Below are 18881 nucleotides of genomic sequence, written 5' to 3'. Positions count from 1 at the left end.
AGATAGTAGAATACAACAGTCACTAGTATGGCAATATGTAAAAACATGGATGTGTAACCGATGTGATTCTGCAATCTGTACACGGGGTAAAAATGGGAATTCATAACCCACTTGAATCAAATGTATGAAATATGATATGTCAAGAGCTTTGTAATGTTTTGAACAACCAATAAAAAAATAAAAAATAAAATAAATAAAATTCATTTTTTTTTTTCAAAAAAAAAAAGAGCATGTGATGGAAGCATGTCAGGGTAAAGATGTAAGGTATTGTTTCCGAATTATAGGTCAAGATCTTCTAAGGACCAGGCATGGTGGCATATGCTTGTAATCTTAGCAACTTGGATGGGGAGAGGGGGAGGCGGCACTCAAATAATAGAATCACAAGTTCAAGGCCAACTCCAACAACTTAGTAAAACTCAGTCTCAAAATAAAAAATAAAAAGGGCTGGGGATGTGCCTTAGTACTAAAGCACCCAAGAATTTTCAGTTCCCTGAAGGGTGGAGAAAATATTTTAAAAGACCTCCTCAAAAGTAAAGAGTATAGTGAAGGGTTGGGGATATAGCTCAGTTGGTAGAGTGCTTGCCTCACATGCACAAGGCCCTGGGTTCAATCTCCAGTACTACTAAAAGAAAAAAAAAGTAAAAGTGAGAGATGAAAAATTCAAATAGTGATAAGAATCTTTTGTGTGTGTGTGCTGCTTTGCTATGATCCTTCCCTTTCCTTCCCTTCCCTGAATCCTGAGTCTGGCTTCCCAGGACTGTCAAACACAAGTCTCCTGTGCTAGTGTTGTTTAGGAAAGGACATTGGAAGGGGAGTGGAACACAGAAGGGACTCAACAGCTAAAAATAATAATAGTCATTATATATTATTATTATTACTATTATTATTTTGGTATGGGGATTGAACCCAGGGGTGCTTTATCACTGACCTACATCCCCATCCTTTTTTTTAGTTTGAGACAGGGTATCACTGCATTTCTTTCTCTCTCTCTCTTTTTTTTTTTTGCCAGAAAAAAAAATTATTTTTTATTTTACATGGAAATCTTTCCCTGTCCTCCCCACTCCATCATTCCCCATTCCCTACCCCACACTGCGCTTGGACCAGGCCATGCCCAGCAGTGAGGAAGGCAGGCAGAAGCTCAGACTCAGGCTGAGAAAATCTCAAGCACTTTTATGCATACAGTCAACAAGTGATCCTGGTTTCCAGGATCAGAAAGAACCTGGCCACATTAGATTGTGCAACCAGGAGCAGGCACTTGCTGATGGAAACGGTAAGCTGGTAGTGTCAGCTCTATGTGACAGAACAGGGCAAGGTGGACAAAGGAAGTGCACAATCTCTGTTACTCTACCATTCATCTGCTTTTCTGCCTTTGCTCTCAGGGCTCATCCTGGAAGAGGAGCCATTCCTCCAAACACTGCTGGCCAATCTTCTAGTTGGAGGCATGTCTGGCCACTGCTCAGATTCACTGTTCTCATTGCCACAGGACGGTATCCAACATGGCCTGGGAGGAAGGGTTTATAGTCCTCACCCTTACTCTCTGCTTAGCCTTCGTCTTGGGCTTAACAGGTAATGGGTGAATCATGGCTGTGTTAGTAGGCTGTATGAATTTTGTCCGGCCTCCAAGGCCATCAAAACCTATTCTTACCACATCTGGGCTGCGACAGGACTCTGCTATGGCCCTCTTTGGCTGTTTCTGTCCCAGAACAGCATTCCGGATAAAGACAGGGAAGGCACCAGCCAGGTCCTCATCTGGCTCTCTTGCACAGTGCTGGGCACCCAAAGAGAGCTGGGACTTCTGCTTGGGACCTCTGGGCATCTTCTTGAGAATGTCCTGAACAGGAGAGTGTGCCTTCTCAAGGCACAGCCTTTTGGAGTGGCCATGCTGGGAGTTGGAGGGCTGGGTTTGGGGGGTATCCACATTGAAGGAAGCATCGAGGTCAACATCATCACTGAATGATGGCCGGTGGAGCTTCAGGTCCAGCATCTCCACAGGAGCTGGGCTCTCTAAAACCAGGCGGTTGACAGTCTCACTGGCCACTGGTGGCAGGTTCAAGGTTTCCTGCAACATCATTAGCTTCTTTTTCAGGCTCGTGATTTCCTTTTCAGCATTCTGTAAGTCCTTTTGGGCCACTCTCAGCTCCAACTTGGCCTGATCCAATTCAGAGTAGACTGTCTGCAACTTGCTTTTGGAGGAGACCAAGTCCTTCCTCAGCTTGTTAGCCAACTCCCCCGAGGCCTTCCGGGCCTCTTTTAGATTCTCATACTCTTTCTTGAGAGACACACAATACACAGCCAGTTGCTCCACCGCTGATTGTCCCACACCCATGTCTCGAATCATTTCCTCCACCTCAGGCCGCTGACTCTGGAGTAGGATCTCAATCTGCTCCATGGTCTTCATCTTGCTCCTGAGTCGGCGGGCTTCCTCCTGTGCTTGTTTAGTCTCATCTTGTTGCTGCTCCAAGAATTTCATCTGCTTTTTGAGTGTAGAGCATAGCATCTCAGCCTTGCCTAAGGCCTTTTGCAGAGATTCCACAGTGGTGTTGCGCTCTTCCAGAGTGTCTCGCAAAGTGTCGATAATAACTTGGCTGTCCCGTTTCTCTCTTTCTTTCTGGGAAAGCTGGGCTCTGATATTATCCAGTTCATTCTTTAAGAATTCTGCATCCAAGACACTCTCCTCCTCCTGGGCAAGGTCAAAGAAGAGCTTATTGATAATGGTTCTTTTGCCAACCTGGATTCGGCATTGTGGGCAAGTCCGACTTGGTGCTGTCTCAAACCACTGAATTAGGCACTGAAGGTGGAAGGTGTGTCCACAGTGGATGGCCGCCACGTCGCGGGAGTGGTCGAAGAAGTCCGAGCAGATAGTGCACAGGGCACGGAGAGGCATGATGGCTGGACTCAAGCGGCCCAGGTAGCCAAGGAAACTGCAACAGGCCCAACTTCGTGGCCGCGCCCCAGGGTCTCGCCTTGCTTCAAATTTGGCTCCACGGCAGGACTTCCGGGAATAAACCGGAAATGACGACACCAAACCGGGAAAGGAGCTTGAATGTTTTGCTCTGATTGGATTAACTCTCGGTGGGGCGGGACCATTGATGAGGCTTAGCGGCCCTCGGCCATAGAGTCCTGGGACTGAGCGCGGTGGCTCTTAAGCGATTTTTAGAAGCCTCCACCAACCCCTGAGACAAAGGGCACTGCCTTTGATTGGGGCGGAATGCAGCGACGCTGAGAGATAATCCTTCTTCCAAGCAAAGCTGGGTGTTGTGGTACCAAAGACTGCAGCCACAAGGGGATGGAACCGTGGTCCCCATGGGTCCCCGGGGTTCTGGGCAGTGCTGGACCTCTTGTAGTTCCGCTTATAGAACGCGCACTGGCAGCTTATAGTTCCCAGACCAAAAAAATGCCCCACCTTCTCAGCCTAAGATTATGGGTGATCTTGGAAAGATGTATATGTATGGCCCAACCAATCACTTTTTTAAATATTTATTTTTTATGGGGCGGGGGATGTGGCTCAAGCGGTAGCGGGCTCGCCTGGCATGCGTGCTGCCCGGGTTTGATCCTCAGCACCACATACAAACAAAGATGTTGTTGTGTCCCCGAAAACTAAAAAATAAATATTTTTTTTTAAAAAATTTTTAAATATTTTTTAGAAGTAGTTGGACACAATACATTTATTTTGTTTATTTATTGTTATGTGGTGCTGAAGATTGAACACAGTGCCTGGCTCGCACATGCTAGACAAGAGCTCTAACTCTACCAATGAGCCACAATCCCAGCCCCAGGGTACCCCTGCATTTCTGAGACTGGTCTCAAATTTGCAATTCGCCTGCTTTAGTCTCCTGTGTCATTGGGGCTACAGTATGCACATTGCACCCAGCTTAAGGGACTGAATATATTAGCAGTATATTTAAGAATCTTGGCAATTGTGGGAAAGTACTTTTTTAAAGGAGACTGGAGACAAATATTTTTAGAGAACTAAAACATCTATGCCTTATGGCCACAACCATTTCTCTCCATCATTTCATGTTTAAGAATCCTATCATCGACCGTTTAAGGCTACCATATTCTATCATCTTCTAATATCTTAGGATTCCCTTGATGCCTTCCCAAAATGTTACCACTGTCTTTGAAATGAAGTGCAGGTTGACTAACATTTTGCATCCCAGTGTTACCACTGTTTACCAATGACTAGTCCTTGCTTCCCCAAACGCTGAAATCTAACACCAGAGAAGCACGCCAAGGCAAGTGTAGAGTGGAAAGTGGAAGGCTTTATCAAAGGACAGCAGAAAAGACTTCTCCCCGAGGAAGAAGGGGACCAGAAAGGTAGAATCCATGGAAAGAGGAGGTCTTCCCTTTTTTATATCTAAGGTCTTCCTTTAGTCCTCTCACATTCCTATCCTTTGTTTCCCTCTATCCTGCAGTCAGGTGGACTGATAGGGGTGTGGGAGTAATCTTGGCAGGAAGGGCCTGGGGTGGTTTGATTAGCACCTCCCCATTTGCTGGGAGCTACTTCATTAACAGTTCTTTAGAGCTCCTTCCAGCCTTGGGGACATTAACATTTCAATTTCTCCAGGTGGTGTTCTGGTTTCCTGGACTCCATTCTCGGTAAAGGTCTCTGTTTTCTTTATCATACTTGATATTAGACCTGATTTATCTAACTACACTAACTACCTATCTTTAAATCTGGCTTCACCAGGATCAGAGCAAGAAGTAGAGCTGAAGGTTTTGGATCTATAATTGGGGGTGGTAAATGTAATGACTAAAGAGGATTTGATTAGGATACTTTAGTGCTCTGAAGTGCCTGGAAAGAAAATGTGGACAAATCTAGGATTTCCCTTTTGTCCAACCCAGCGTAGATCAACAGTAAAATTTTTTTATGGGGGTTGGAAATTTGGCTCAGTGGCAGAGTGCTTGCCTGGCACACACAAAGCCCTGGGAGAAAAAAATATAGACACACACACACACACACACATATTTTGTGGATGGAAAAAGGCAGTTCTGCTGGTGCACCACCACCTCTGTGGTCCGAGGGCATTCAGAATTCTGGAGAGCTCCCTTCTTTTTTTTTTTTTGGTACCAGGGATTGAACCCAGGAGCCCTTAACTACTGAGCCACATCCCCAGTCCTTTTTAAAACTTTTCAGAGACAGGATTTTGCTGAGTTGGTTAGGGTTCCACTAAATTGCTGAGGCAGCTTTGAAGTCAGGATCCTCCAGCCTGAGCCTCCAGAGCCAGTGGGATTACAGGCATGCACCACCATGCCAGGGTGGAGGACTGTCTCCTGCTTTCTTGTTTGTAAAGCATTAACCTAGTACAAGGTGATTGAATCATTATTGCCTCTTTACCTTTATTTGACTTTCCCCAGGTGTGAGCTTACAACAAAAGACCTGCCTTGAAATTCTACTTTCCTTGGATTCCCCTCTGTTGAACTTTGTTGAATGGAGCGCCTGCCTAGCTTGGACTTATTCTTCCCAGCTCATGCCAAGCAACTGGAGGACTTGACGCAGAGTCCAAGGACTGGAGCCTGCTGACCTCACAGCTACCCTTCCCCCTCTCTTACTTGGCCTGTTCCAGCCCAGTCTGGTTTGTAAATAGTTCTTGGCAAATACCCTGGAGGAAAATCGAGCCACTAACAATAGCAACTCTCTTTTTAGCTTGAATCTCTTAGTATTCAGGACTGTGAACTTGTAAAACCCCAAAATAACCTACATAATTGGAAAGGATTACCCTAACAGCCTAGTTCTACTATTACCAACATCAGATGTCATTCCAGTAGATATTTAGCTACTTGTAGTGGAAAAAGAACTGGGCCCATAGCCAGACAGACCTAGATTGAAGACCTAGCTAGGCTATGTACTAATTTTATGACTTGGGGCCAATCACTAGTTTAAGCCTGTTGGAACTGAATGAGTGAATGTACAGTTAAGTATTTGGAAAACTGCAAAGTGTGATCCTGTGACAAGGACTTAGACTCTTCACTTTTGCCTGCAAATGTCCAACAGGTGGCTAAACCCAGTATTAAAGACTTAGCATCTCTGACTCCATCTTGTCTCCATCTTCTTTGCCTTGAATTCCAGGAACAAAATCTGATCCTATAAACATCTTATGATGAGTTGAAGCCACTGCCATCACTCCCACCCACCTCCAACAGCAACTTTCTTACTTCCAATAAGTCTTCCCCCACCAATCATGAGGTAATGATGGACAGAGGACCCTGAGTAAGGTGTCCTGCTTTGACAGCTGTGAAAAGCCTCCAGTTATGCAAACCCCCAACCCTTTCCCTCATTCCCCTGCCTATAAAAGTTCAAAGTCATTGTCAGCTCCTCAAATGGCGTTGTTGCTGTTAGGTTGGTTGTGGCGACTTAGTGGTGCTGGGAGCCATTAGCCAAGTAGGTATGACAATTTCCTTGCCAGCGTACCACATGTTGCTTGGTGGAAGGACTCATGGAAATAGGACATTTTGCAGTGACATTGCAGTTAGGTGACCTTGCTCAAGTGCCGTGTCTGGCTAACGGAGCCAAGTCTGGCGAGGGACGGCGGGGTTAAACATACACAGGACACCAAGGTTCTTCATCCAGGAGGGAACATGTGAGCACTTTATTGCCAAATTTGTTCCCCTTATATATCTTTTTAACAGCTGCGGGAAATCACTCAAAAGTGAGGAGGGAAGAGTAATAACTGCGTCCTTGGGTTACCATCACGTCACCATCCCCTATCAGGAGGCTCAAACAGGTCAAGATGTTCCCGAGAGGCACATATGCGTGAGGCAGATAAACAGGGAACCGCAAGCCCCTGTCACGGCCTTGAGAGCTGGCCACATTGACATGCATAACAAAGAACTGGGGGTTGAGTCCCCAGGGACCAGGGCGGGCCTGCTACCAGCACTCAAGGACCAGGGCGGATCAGGGATTAGGGTGTTCCCGGTTTAGGATAATCGGGTTTAGGGCATTCCAGGTTTAAGATTATTCCTGCTGGGAATAGGGCGTATCCTGCTGCCTGAGTTCCCCTTGAGTTCTCACGGGATTCAGACAGTATTTTTTGGGAGATAGAAGCCCAGTGGATGTGGATTTGGGCAGAGAACGTGGATTTCCCCAGAACATGTTTGTAGATGGCTGGTGTGAGTTCGGGAATAAAGAGTTGCTGTTTGAATCTACAAGCTGTGTGGTGGCTCGTGATTGTGTGCCCAGCCAGACTGCGGCATAGTGGCAACTTAGAACAAAGCAGCCCGCACCGGAAAAGAACATCAATCAGATGCCGGTGGAAATGCCTGTCAATCAGCCAGATCTCCTGACTAACACCTGTCAATCAACAGGACCCCCCTGGCCAATCCTGGAGTTCAGCCAACTCCCCTGACCAACTTCAAGGGGGCAAGGGACCCTAGAAACACCTTTTCCTGTCCCAAGCCCTTCCCTTCCTGCTGTAAGCCCCATAAAAGTCCAGTACGGTCGAGCTTCCACGAGGTTTCTCCTCAGACCCTTCTTCTGTCCCTTCTGTGGGTCTGAAACCCGGGAAGGGATCTTTGGGTTTCTCCCTCAGGGGATTGAAGCCCATCCCTTCCCCCTTGAAAAGAACTGGGAAATTTCTAAGCAGCTCTTTCCCTCTCCCTTCATCCGGGCCGACAGGAATGGGGTAAGTTCCTCCTTTCCCCTGACCTTCCAGACCCTTTCTGTCGTCTGCGGGGTCTATCCGTAAGTCATAGCGCGTGTCATAGGCCCTGCCCATTCTGTTCAGGGCTCCGGGGCCTGTGGAGATGTCCCAGTCCTCCTGAGAGGCCACCCCCCCCCCAACCAGGTTGGTGCGGAGGCTGTAGGGATGCCTCAACCTCTGCCCTGGCCCGTATCTGTCCATAGGTGAGTGCAGACAGAATTTGGGACGCCTTCTTCTGCTCCCACTCACCCCCCCGAGGGTGCCGGAAGGTCATGGGAAACGCAGTCCTTTGGGTGTCTATATTCAAATTTTGCCAAATTAGGGCTCATTCAAGAACCACTTGGTATTTTACTGCAGCTAGACAATGGGTCACAATGGTCCCCAGAAGGAACTGTTGATTTTAAACCCTCACTAAATTGGACAATTTCTGTCACCGGACAGGGAAGTGGGAAACAACATTCAGGCTTTTTGAGATTCACTCCCATCCTGCCCCTTGCTCTCTGCTCCCGACCTTCTCTCTGTTCTTTGCTCCTGTCCTGTCTGCTCTCCCTCCCAGCAGTACAGCGTCCCCTCCCCCTCCCTGCTGCTCGCGGCCCAGTCTGTGCGCTTCCAGTCTGCCTGGCCACCAGACACGTGTGCCCTGACTCCCTCCCCCACTGGCTCCCCACGCATGCCTCCCTCTGCTGCCCTGGTTCCAACAGGCAGGCAGAATGGGTCCCACCTGGCTGCAGTGGGTGGGATCTCCGGATCCCTCTGAGCTTCCTCCCCCCACTCTGCTCACCTTTTTTTTTTTTTTTTGAGAGATAATTTTTTAATATTTATTTTTTAGTTTTCGGGGGATACAACATCTTTGTATGTGGTGCTGAGGATCGAACCCGGGCCACACGCACACCAGGCGAGCGAGCTACCACTTGAGCCACATCCCCAGCCCCTCTGCTCACCTCTTCTACTGATAATCTCTTCCACCTCCCCCACTCTCTTCTTCCTCTCCTGCTACCTTGATTTCTCCACCCACCTCTTCCTCCTCTCCTACAGCCATGATCACCTCCACCCACTCACCCCTCTCTTCTCCTGTCTGTGCCCACACCGGGTCCCACTGATCCCTCCTAGAGTTCCTTTGTCCTCTAGGGAAGTAGCTGGTGCTGAAGGGATAGTCCGAGTAGATGTCCCATTTTCGCTTCAAGATCTTTCCCAGATTGAAAAACGTCTTGGGTCCTTCTCTGCTGACTCTTCTGCTTATATTAAGAAATTCCGATATCTCTCCCAGACCTCTGATCTTACCTGGCATGACGTCTATGTTGTTCTGTCCTCTACTCTGACCCCAGATGAGCGAGCCCGCATTCAGCAGGCTACTCGAGATCATGCTGACCAAATTCGTTTAACAGATATGACTCTCCCCACAGGTGAAGCAGCTGTTCCCCTAATCGAACCTAACTGGGACTATCAAGATGGCCAACAAGGTCGCCGTCACTGTGCTCGCATGGTCCAATATCTTATAGCAGGCATGCAAGCAGTTTCTAATAAGGTAGTTAACTTCGATAAACTGAAGGAAATTACCCAGAATCCTGATGAAAATCCATCCTTATTTCTCAACTGCCTTACAGAGGCCATAACCAAATACACTAAGCTGGATCTTGAGTCTCCCACCAGGGCTACAGTGTTAGCAACCCATTTCATTACTCAATCGGCTCATGATATTAGAAAAAGCTCAAATGAGCTGAGGAGGATTCTCAGACCTATCTGAGATCTGGTGAAAATGGCCTTTAAAGCAGGCTCCATTGCAGAAAAGGTAACACCCCAAACCCAGGCATTGGCAGTGGCCCTGAGGCCTACATCTCTAGCAGAAGTTTCAGAGGGGAACCAGCATTCCTCTCCACCAGAGGCTTGCCTCAAATGTGGATGTGAAGGTCACTGGGCTCGCCAATGCCCAGACCCATGGCTTACTCCCAGGCCATGTCCCACCTGTAAGCAGACAGGACATTGGAAGATTGACTGCCCCATGGCTGGCCCTTCCTCGGCGCCTCTACGCAGGGGTATGACCAGTCATACAGTCCATTCTCCTGAACTATTGGGGTTCACAGAAGACTGAAGAAGCCCAGATTCGAAGACCCCCATCACCCTCGCTGAGCCCAGGGTAACACTCCAGGCAGCGGGTAAGTCCATAACCATATGTGTGGACATGGGGGCTATTGTGTCTTGCCTGCCCATTCTAGGCCTCTGTTTCCTTCCCAGGTCTCAGTTATGGGGATTGATGACAAACCCTTCTCCCAAACAGAACTGTAAGGCTGGCCTGTGCCCTGGAGGGACACCCATTCACGCACTCTTTTTTGGTCATTCCATCCTGTCAGTTCCTCTCCTAGACAGAGATGTTCTCCAATTACTAGGAGCCACCCTCCAACTATACCTCAAGAATACTACCACTCATCTCCTTCTGCCTCTAATTCTTACCCTCTCTAATGACCTGACCTAATTTTCCCCAGATTTGGGACATCTCCACGCCAGTCATAGCCTCCCACCACAAGCCAGCCTGTATCCAGCTGAAACTCCAAACTAAATTTCCTTCATGTCCCCAATTTCCCATCTCCAAAACCTACAGGAAAGGACTTAAACCCATCATAGACTGGTGACTTGCCCAGGGACTCCTCATCCCTTCTGACTCCCCCTGCAACACTCCCATATTTCTGGTACGAAAACCCTCAGGAGCCTATCACTTAGTCCAGGAACTCTGCCTAATTAATGAGGCAGTTATTCCCATCCACTCGGTGGTTTCCTGCCGCGTCCGGCTAACGGAGCCGAGTCCAGCAAGGGACGGCGGGGTTAAAAATACACAGGACACCAAGGTTCTTCATCCAGGAGGGAGCGTGTGCGCTTTATTGCCCAATTTGTTCCCCTTATATATCTTTTTAACAGCTGCGGGAAATCACTCAAAAGTGAGGAGGGAAGAGTAATAACTTCGTCCTTGGGTTACCGTCACGTCACCGTCCCCTATCAGGAGGCTCGAACAGGTCAAGATGTTCCCGAGAGACACATATACTCCAGGCAAATAAACGGGAAACCACAAGCCCGCCTCACGGCCTTGTGAGCTGGCCACATTGACATGCAGAACAAAGAACTGGGGGTTGAGTCCCCAGGGACCAGGGCGGGCCTGCTACCAGCAGTTTCCAACCCTCATGCTTTTCTTTCTCATATCCCCCTTTGACCATTCACTTTACTGTCCTGGATCTTAAAGCTGATTTCTTTACAGTGCCTCTGCATCCTGACTCTCATTACCTCTTTGCCTTCACATGGGAAGACCCTACGTCCTTTAGGTCTCAACAGCTGACATGGACAGGCCTACCTCATGGTCAGGCCTTGACACAGGATTTAACTGTTTGTGATTTGGGGATAGCACTCTCTTACAGTTGAATAGAAGTCTTCCCTACCTCCAGGGAAACTGCTGACACCGTCGCCTCCATCCTCATTGAGCAGATCATTTCCAGGTTTGGACTTCCTACCTCCATCCAGTCTGACAACGGTCCGGCCTTCACTTCTCAGGTTGTTCAACTAGTCTCCAAAGGCCTCAACATCACTTGGAGGCTCCCCATCCCCCACTGACCCCATACAGTCATACTTCCATACTGGGGCCCACCAAACTAGAAGTTTCTCGCCAACCCTCTCCTTCTTTTACTAATCATTAATCTCTCTCAAGCTTCTATCTCAACCCACAGATGGGGCTTCTACATCCTAGCGGCTGAGAGCCATTGCCAAGTAGGAATGACGCATCTCAATTTCTTTGTCAGCCTACTCCATGTTGCTTAGAGGAAGGACTCTCCATGGTGGACCCAGGTTTTGCAGTGACTTTGCATGAAAGGTGACCTTGCTCAAGGACTAGGGCAGATCGGGATTTAGGGCGTTCTGGGTTTAGGGCGGTTCCAGGTTTAAGGTGTACCCTGCTGGGAATAGGGCATATCCTGCTACCTCAGGCCCGCCCACTCCTTGAGTTCCCGTTGAGTTCTCAGAGAGTATTTGGAATTCAGAGCCCGGTGGAGTGGGTGAATTTTGCCCAGAACGTGGATTTGCCCAGAACGTGTGTATAAAGTGCCGGTGACAGTTCGAGAATAAAGAGTTGCTGTTTGAATCTACAAGGTGTGTGGTGGCTCGTGATTTTGTGCCCAGCCAGACTGCGGCACCTAGCGACATGGCAACAGGATGGCACCACCCGCTCTCAGTTTATGAGCCAAGGCGATTGCCCTTTCACTGGCTGTAATCGGGCCTTCACCCTTAATGTTACTGGATTCAACTGGGCCACCTCATCCCACTTATGTTTAGCAATGCTACACTTCATATCAGACTAAACTGAGGAATCTTTAAGCGCTGGCCTGACACCTATGGTGGGTGCCCTTATAATTCATGCAAAAAATGCTATCTAGATAAGCCTTGCTATGAGAATCGAGCATACACCAAATTGACTATTTGGGACTCATGGAACCCAAGATGGGCCTCTGATGTTGATGGTAAATTTTATTCATGGGGTTTTGCCAAACACCCCTCAGCCTCTATTAGAATATGGATAACTTATATACAAGTGCTCCCTCAAATTCACATAACCATCCAGGAGCAAGAGAGGGAACTCCAACACCAGCTGGATGCAGTTGCCCATCCTAAAGCTGACTCTTTCTCATGGATGGCCCTAATACATCAGGGACTTCAGCTTCTCAATTTGTCCAAAATGAATAACATTTCAGACTGTTTCTTCTGTGGAGGTTTGGATCGTACTCCATTGACTGCGATTCCCATTGATTTTCCACTCAATACATCATCTAGACCCCAAAGACCTCCCTCTCCAGCCTTTGAAGAAGTACCTCTTTTTCGTAACTCATCAGGGAATTTCTCTTGCTGCTACACTTCCTCAGGTTCTGCACCCTGTGACCAGATTGTTCGAATTTCTTCCTTAATCTTTGCTCCACCTGGGTTATTTTTCTGGTGCAATGGTACCCTAACAAAAAATCTAAGTCTCAACATGCCGTTTGCTTTTTGTGTTCCTTCCACCTTGGTCCCCCAATTAACTCTATACAGTGAGGCTGAATTAACATGGCTTGTTACTACCTCCCTTTCCAGGACAAGAAGGGCTGTCTTTCTACCAGTAGTAAGTAGTTGGACTCTCCCTGGCCTCCTCCCTCGCTGCCTCTGGACTCGGGACAGGAGGACTTGGTTCAGAAGGACTTGGTTATGCAGTAACCGCTACTGAAAAGCTTGAACAACAACTTTGAGAAGCAGTAGAGGCATCAGCTGCTTCTCTTGCTTCCCTACAAAGGCAAATAACATCTCTTGCCCAAGTCTCATTGCAGAACCTTTGAGCTCTAGATCTCCTCACAGCAAATAAGGGAGGAACCTGTCTGTTCCTGAAAGAAGAATGCTGCTATTATATCAATGAAACTGGATTGGTCCAAGAGAATGTTGACACCCTCCATCATTTGGGTGAAAGGCTTAAACAGCAACCATCAAATGACCCTTGGCCAGGCTGGCTAAACTCTACCCTCATTGCATGGCTGACTCCCATTCTCACTCTTATTTTAGTAATAGGGCTTCTACTAATGATTGCTCCCTGCCTCCTTAGGGAAAGCTCGAAAGCGCGTGAGTGAAATTGCCAGTGTGACCTACAACCAGATGCTCCTACACCCCTACAGTCGCCTCCCCACCGAACCTACACCCAAACCACTCCCCCCCCACGACCCCCCTAAACAAGCAGGAAGTAGACAGATGAAATTCGCCACCCTATATCACCAAAAAGGCTGGAATGTTAGGTCAGTGGTGGCGACTTAGTGGCAACTTAGAACAAAGCAGCCCGCACCGGAAAAGAACATCAATCAGATGCCGGTGGAAATGCCTGTCAATCAGCCAGATCTCCTGACTAACACCTGTCAATCAACAGGACCCCCCTGGCCAATCCTGGAGTTCAGCCAACTCCCCTGACCAACTTCAAGGGGGCAAGGGACCCTAGAAACACCTTTTCCTGTCCCAAGCCCTTCCCTTCCTGCTGTAAGCCCCATAAAAGTCCAGCCCGGTCGAGTTCCACGTGGTTTCTCCTCAGTCCCTTCCCCTGTCCCCTCTGTGGGTCTGATGGAGTTCCACCTGGGAGTGATATCTCAATAAAACCTGCCCCTCCTGATCTGACAGTTGCTGGATGAAATTAGATTGGATCTGTGTTCCATGGAGTTGAAGAATGAACATTTTCAACTCAGATTCAAGCAAGCAAAATTTATTAAGAAGGGGAAAGTACAGAACTTTGGTGACAGTGCATGGGAGGGGCAAGATTGCCATTTAAGTCTTAGCACATTTTCTTTAATGGGTTTTTTTAGAGAAGGTGTTGCTCCCTATTCTGATTGGTTTCTAGCTGTTACTGGGTCTTAAGGCTAGTTGATGGTTGTTTCTTTCTTTTTCTTTCTTTCTTTCTTTTTTTTTTTTTGTTTGATTAATTTGTGTTTTATTGAGAACATAATTATAAACTGATTATGAAAACTTAAAATGTCACTTACTTGGTCCTCCAAGATTGATTATGTGGCCATTTCAGGGTCTTATTTTGGACCCCCTGTTTGATTTTGTATGTTCTGCTCTCACAATTAGGTGGTGATGTGATGGTTTAGCTAGTTCCGTATTGTACTTTATCTTGTTCTGAAATAACTTTTCCCATGACTTTTTCCTGACCCTATTTTGACCACCTATTAGACCCCTGTCTCATTGTTGAGGCAGGAGAAAGGGTTAAAATGGATAAGCAGGAAACATGATCTCCTTTGAGGTCAGGTCTCTGTGTAGCAGGACTGAGAAACTATAGACACAAGCCAAGCGTCATCAAGACCAGGCCAACTCCTGTGTAAGTAGAGAAAAAGAAGAGAACTGATAATGAGACATGTACTACCTGGTACCCAGACCCCAACCAAAGGAGGCATGGTAATCTGATTGGACCACAGAGAGCATGAAGAGTTCCTGAGCACTGAATGCCTTACCCAGAATTGGGTCAGGGGCTAACTCCTTAACCCTATAGATCTATATAAACTCCTAGACAATAGCTGCTCTCCTCATCCCTCTCCTTGGACTTCTCCCTTTAGGAACTCTGAGAGTTAGTTTCTTTCTTTGTTTCTTTCTCTCTCTCTCTCTCTCTAATAAATTCTGTTACTTTGCTCTCACCCTTGTGTCTGGATTTTGGGAGACAAAGAGCTCAATCCCATGCTCCATGCTACAGTATAGCTGCACTAATTATAGTTCCTTTCATACTTTTCACTATTTTCTGTTTGTTTTTTGGGGCAAGAGACCAGACCTGATTTGTTGGATTTCCAGAGTCAGGCCTCTGGCCTAGGACTTTGATAACAATACAAAGCTAAATGAATATATATATGTATATATGTATGTATGTACATATGTATATATTAGTAGATAGAAAAGAGTGGTGGGAACATAAGGCTAAGGGGATAAATCTATAGTCTTGGCCTACTGTGGTGATACCCCACATGCTTTCTTTTATTTTTTTATTTTTTGGTACTAGGGATTGAACCCAGGTATGTGTAACAGCTGAGCTACCTCCCCAGTCCTTTTTATTTTTTTCTTTTGAAACAGGTTCCCAATAATTTGCTGAGGTTGGCTTTGAACTTGTGATCCTCCTGCCTGAGCTTCCCAAATTGCATGTACCACTGCACCTGGCAAGGTTTATTTACTTATCGCAGTGCTGGAGGTTGAACCCAGGGCCTCACACATGCCAGGCAAGTGCTCTAACATTGACCCATGTACCCAGCTCCCACTTTTTTATTTTGAGACAGGGTCTCACTAAGTTGTAAAGGGCCTCACCAAGTTGCCAAGGCTGGCCTCAAATTTGCGTTCCTGCTGTCTCAGCCTCCAGAGTTGCTGGGATTATCAGCATGCTCCACCATGCTGGGTTACACACCACTGACTTTTAAGAAAATGTCTGAGCTGGACATGGTCCAAGTGGCTCAGGAGGCTGAGGCAGGAGAATCACAAGTTTGAGGCCAGCCTCAGCAACTTAGCAAGGCCCTAAGCAACTCAGAGAGACCCTGTCTCAAAATAAAATATTAAAACGGCTGCGGAGTGGCTCAGTGACTGAGCGCCCCTGGGTTCAATTCCTGGTACCCAAAATGGTGGGGATGAGCCACCACGTGTGTTGGTGCATGCCTGTAATCCCAGCAGCTTAGGAGGCTAAGGAAGGAGGATTGTGAGTTTAAAGCCAGCCTTCGAAAAATCGAGGTGCTAAACAACTCAGTGAGAACTTGTCTCTAAATAAAATACAAAATAGGGCTAAGGATGAGACTCTATGGTTGAGTGCACTGAGTTCAATCCCCGGCAGCCCCCCGCAAAAAAAAAAAAAAAAAAAAAAAAGGTGGGAGTAGGGATATAGCTCAGTGGTAAAGTGGCCCCCGGGGTTCCATTCCCAGTACCAAAAAACAACAATAACAACAACAACAACAACAAAAAAACCCAAAGAGTTAGCCAATCCTAATGGATCTTACTTGCAGAATCTGAAGTTGCTGTAGAACAGTTTCTTGATCCTGATCTCAATTGTGACCTGTCTTAAAATTTTTCATAGTAAGAACGTGCCTGAAGCTTTTGTGAGTGGAGGACTGAGTCAGCTGCCTCCTCAACTGTTGATCTTTTTTTTTTTTAATTTCTACTGCTTTCATGGCTGGCTAAATACTGGCAGGAAGATGATTTTCACATTGACTGTCCTTCTTTGTCTTACTGTTACCTTCTCCTATGCTGTGGTAGAGGATCCTTCCAAGAAGGGTTCTGTATTCTGTGCTTTTCCCTTCCTGCCTAGTTTTCTATCTGTCTTCAGTACTGGCCTGCGAAACTCTCTGGCTTCCATCCCATTCACTTATGTAGCTTTTGCTCCGCAAGGTTGAAAGATCGCCCTACTGATCCTTTGGAAGTTTTCTCAACTGGCTCATTGTTAATTTCTGCTTCTGTAGTCACCACACTCATTCTGCCTTTTGGGAGAACTTGGAAGCCCCTACCAACCCTCCAAGGATATTTGCAGGATGCCATGAAACACCTATCACCACTACTTTTTATTTTATTTAATTTTTATTTATTTGTAGATGGACACAATGACTTTATATTTTATTTACTTATTTTTAATGTGGTGCTGAGGATTGAACCCAGTGCCTCACACGTGGAGGCAAGTACTCTACCACTGAGCCACAACCCCAGCCCCTACCACCACTACTTTGACATACACTGTTAAAGTGGATAAGCCGGTGGTTCTTCCATGACCATGCTGGCTCCTCTTCCTCCAGGGCCTTTGCCAACTCTTCCTGACATTGCCGTGTTGAACTGTCCTGGGCCTGCAGACTTGGTTGCTCCAGTGCTCTCAGCTACCCCTGCTACTGCCCCTTTGGCAGGCCCTGTATATTCTGTGACTATATTAGAGAGTGTGCTTGGGGTGGATTCAGTGGGCCATGTACAAACAGTATGTGTGACAGGTACATTGGACTTTCTCTCCTACAGCATATTAGAGGAAGTGGCTCAGCCAGCTCAGGGAATGCTGAGTTGTCAACTCAGCTGAATGCTGACCATTTCCTGATGTTCTCCAGAGAGTTCCTATTCTGAGAGAGAAATAAGAAAAAAAAGAGAGAGAGAAAGTGAGAATAGAAGGGGCTGTTCCTTTCTCTTTCTATAAATGAGCAAACCAGGGGCTTATCAATAGACAAAATTTTTAAGGTCATCAAGCTCCCATTTGATGCAGGAATTCCTTATCTAGAGGTCCTGTCAGATGATCTGATTAATTTTATTTAAACCATTACAGAGTTAGGGAGAGCTCTATTGCAATGGCCCAGTGAACATCTTCCCATATCTTTATTTTCTACTCTTTTTTTTTTTTTAAGAGAGATGAGAGAGAGAGAGAGAGAATTTTAATATTTATTTATTTTAGTTCTCGGCGGACACAACATCTTTGTTTGTATGTGGTGCTGAGGATCGAACCTGGGCCACACGCATGCCAGGCGAGCGCGCTACCACTTGAGCCACATCTCCAGCCCTATTTTCTACTCTTGCACTAGTATTTCTATAGAGAAGATTCCTAGAATGGGGATTGCTGAGTCAAGGGTATGCACATTGTACATTTCAACAAAGAGAATCAGTTACACATGGGTGCTCACACAGAGTGATTTATACAAAATAGCATTCATGGAAAGAAAGACTATAGTTCAAACAAAGGAATGACTTTCTAATAGCTAACAGTATCCCATGTCAGACCAGTCTGCTTTGATTTGGGTAGTTCAAGAAGAGACTGGAGTATCACTATGCTAAAGAGAAGATTATGTTATTTGGTATGAAATTAGAGTGATAATATCTAAGGAATTTCTGAAATTGAGCCTTGGCTTACGCTCTGGAAAGCATCAGGAGTCTCTCCATGTGGTAAATCCCTCATGTTGGCCCATAGGCATGGACTCTTTCACAAGAACTGCATTTTCCAGAGCAGCTTCAGAGAACACCAAAGTCTTAGCAAGACAAGCTGTTAGATAGGTTTCCAAAGCACTCTGGCCCCATGCTGTTGAGTTGCAGAAGACTTACTGCGTGGCATTTCTTGTATCGTTCAATAATAGGTATGTCCACTGTGTTTCCAGGAGGTGTGGTCTAGGGATTGCTGTAACCTTCCACTGGTGGTTTCAGGAGATTAATAGGCAGAGATACAAACCTGCAAATATATATAATAGTCAAGTGGCAAGTTTCAGGGATAGATGTTGTTTCCCAAACTTCAAGAGAAGCAGCATGAATAGTTCTAAAATCTTTGTAGGCATACAACCTCTTCCCTTAGTGTTTTGGCTCTTTATATTCTGTGGCTCGTGAGCCAATGGCATGGCATCAAGTGTCAGAGGACGGGACTGGAAGATGTTATGCTTATGGTCTTCATTTGGATATGAATGTGTACATTTATCATTTCTTCTTTTCTGCTATCTGGATGAAGTTGCTCTGAAACATCAGTGCATATGGTGTGTACTTGAATATGTCATAATTTCCTTCCTTGTGAAATTCCTCTTCAAGTCATTAAACATGCCCACTGCCCATTGTGGACTGAGTAGTGTTGTGATATGGATTATTATGGTTATTATTTTGGTACTGGGAATTGAACCCAGAGGCACTTAACCACTGAGCCACAAACCCAGCCCTTTTTATACTTTGAGACAGGGTCTCACTGAGTTGCTTAGGGCCTTGCTATTTCTGAGGCTTGGCTCTGAATTCCCGATCCTTCTGCTT

General features: G+C 46.5%; 1 protein-coding gene across 1 annotated transcript; it reads right to left on the bottom strand.

The window, feature by feature from the left end:
• Positions 1-1471: 1471 nt before the first annotated feature.
• On the bottom strand, positions 1472-2912 carry LOC124076145 (E3 ubiquitin-protein ligase TRAIP-like). The gene has a single exon (XM_046419951.2). It carries the CDS (start codon positions 2882-2884, stop codon positions 1472-1474), a length of 1413 nt encoding a protein of 470 aa, XP_046275907.1. The 5' UTR covers positions 2885-2912.
• Between the last annotated feature and the right edge of the window lie 15969 nt (positions 2913-18881).

The sequence above is a fragment of the Marmota monax genome, unplaced genomic scaffold, assembly GCF_021218885.2.
Source record: "Marmota monax isolate L192 unplaced genomic scaffold, Marmota_monax_Labrador192_F-V1.1 WCK01_AAM20220418_F8-fsc00019, whole genome shotgun sequence".
In the NCBI taxonomy this organism is placed as follows: Eukaryota; Metazoa; Chordata; class Mammalia; order Rodentia; family Sciuridae; genus Marmota; species Marmota monax.
Note: the sequence above shows the minus strand (reverse complement) of the source record. Positions and strands in the feature narration are given on the sequence as shown.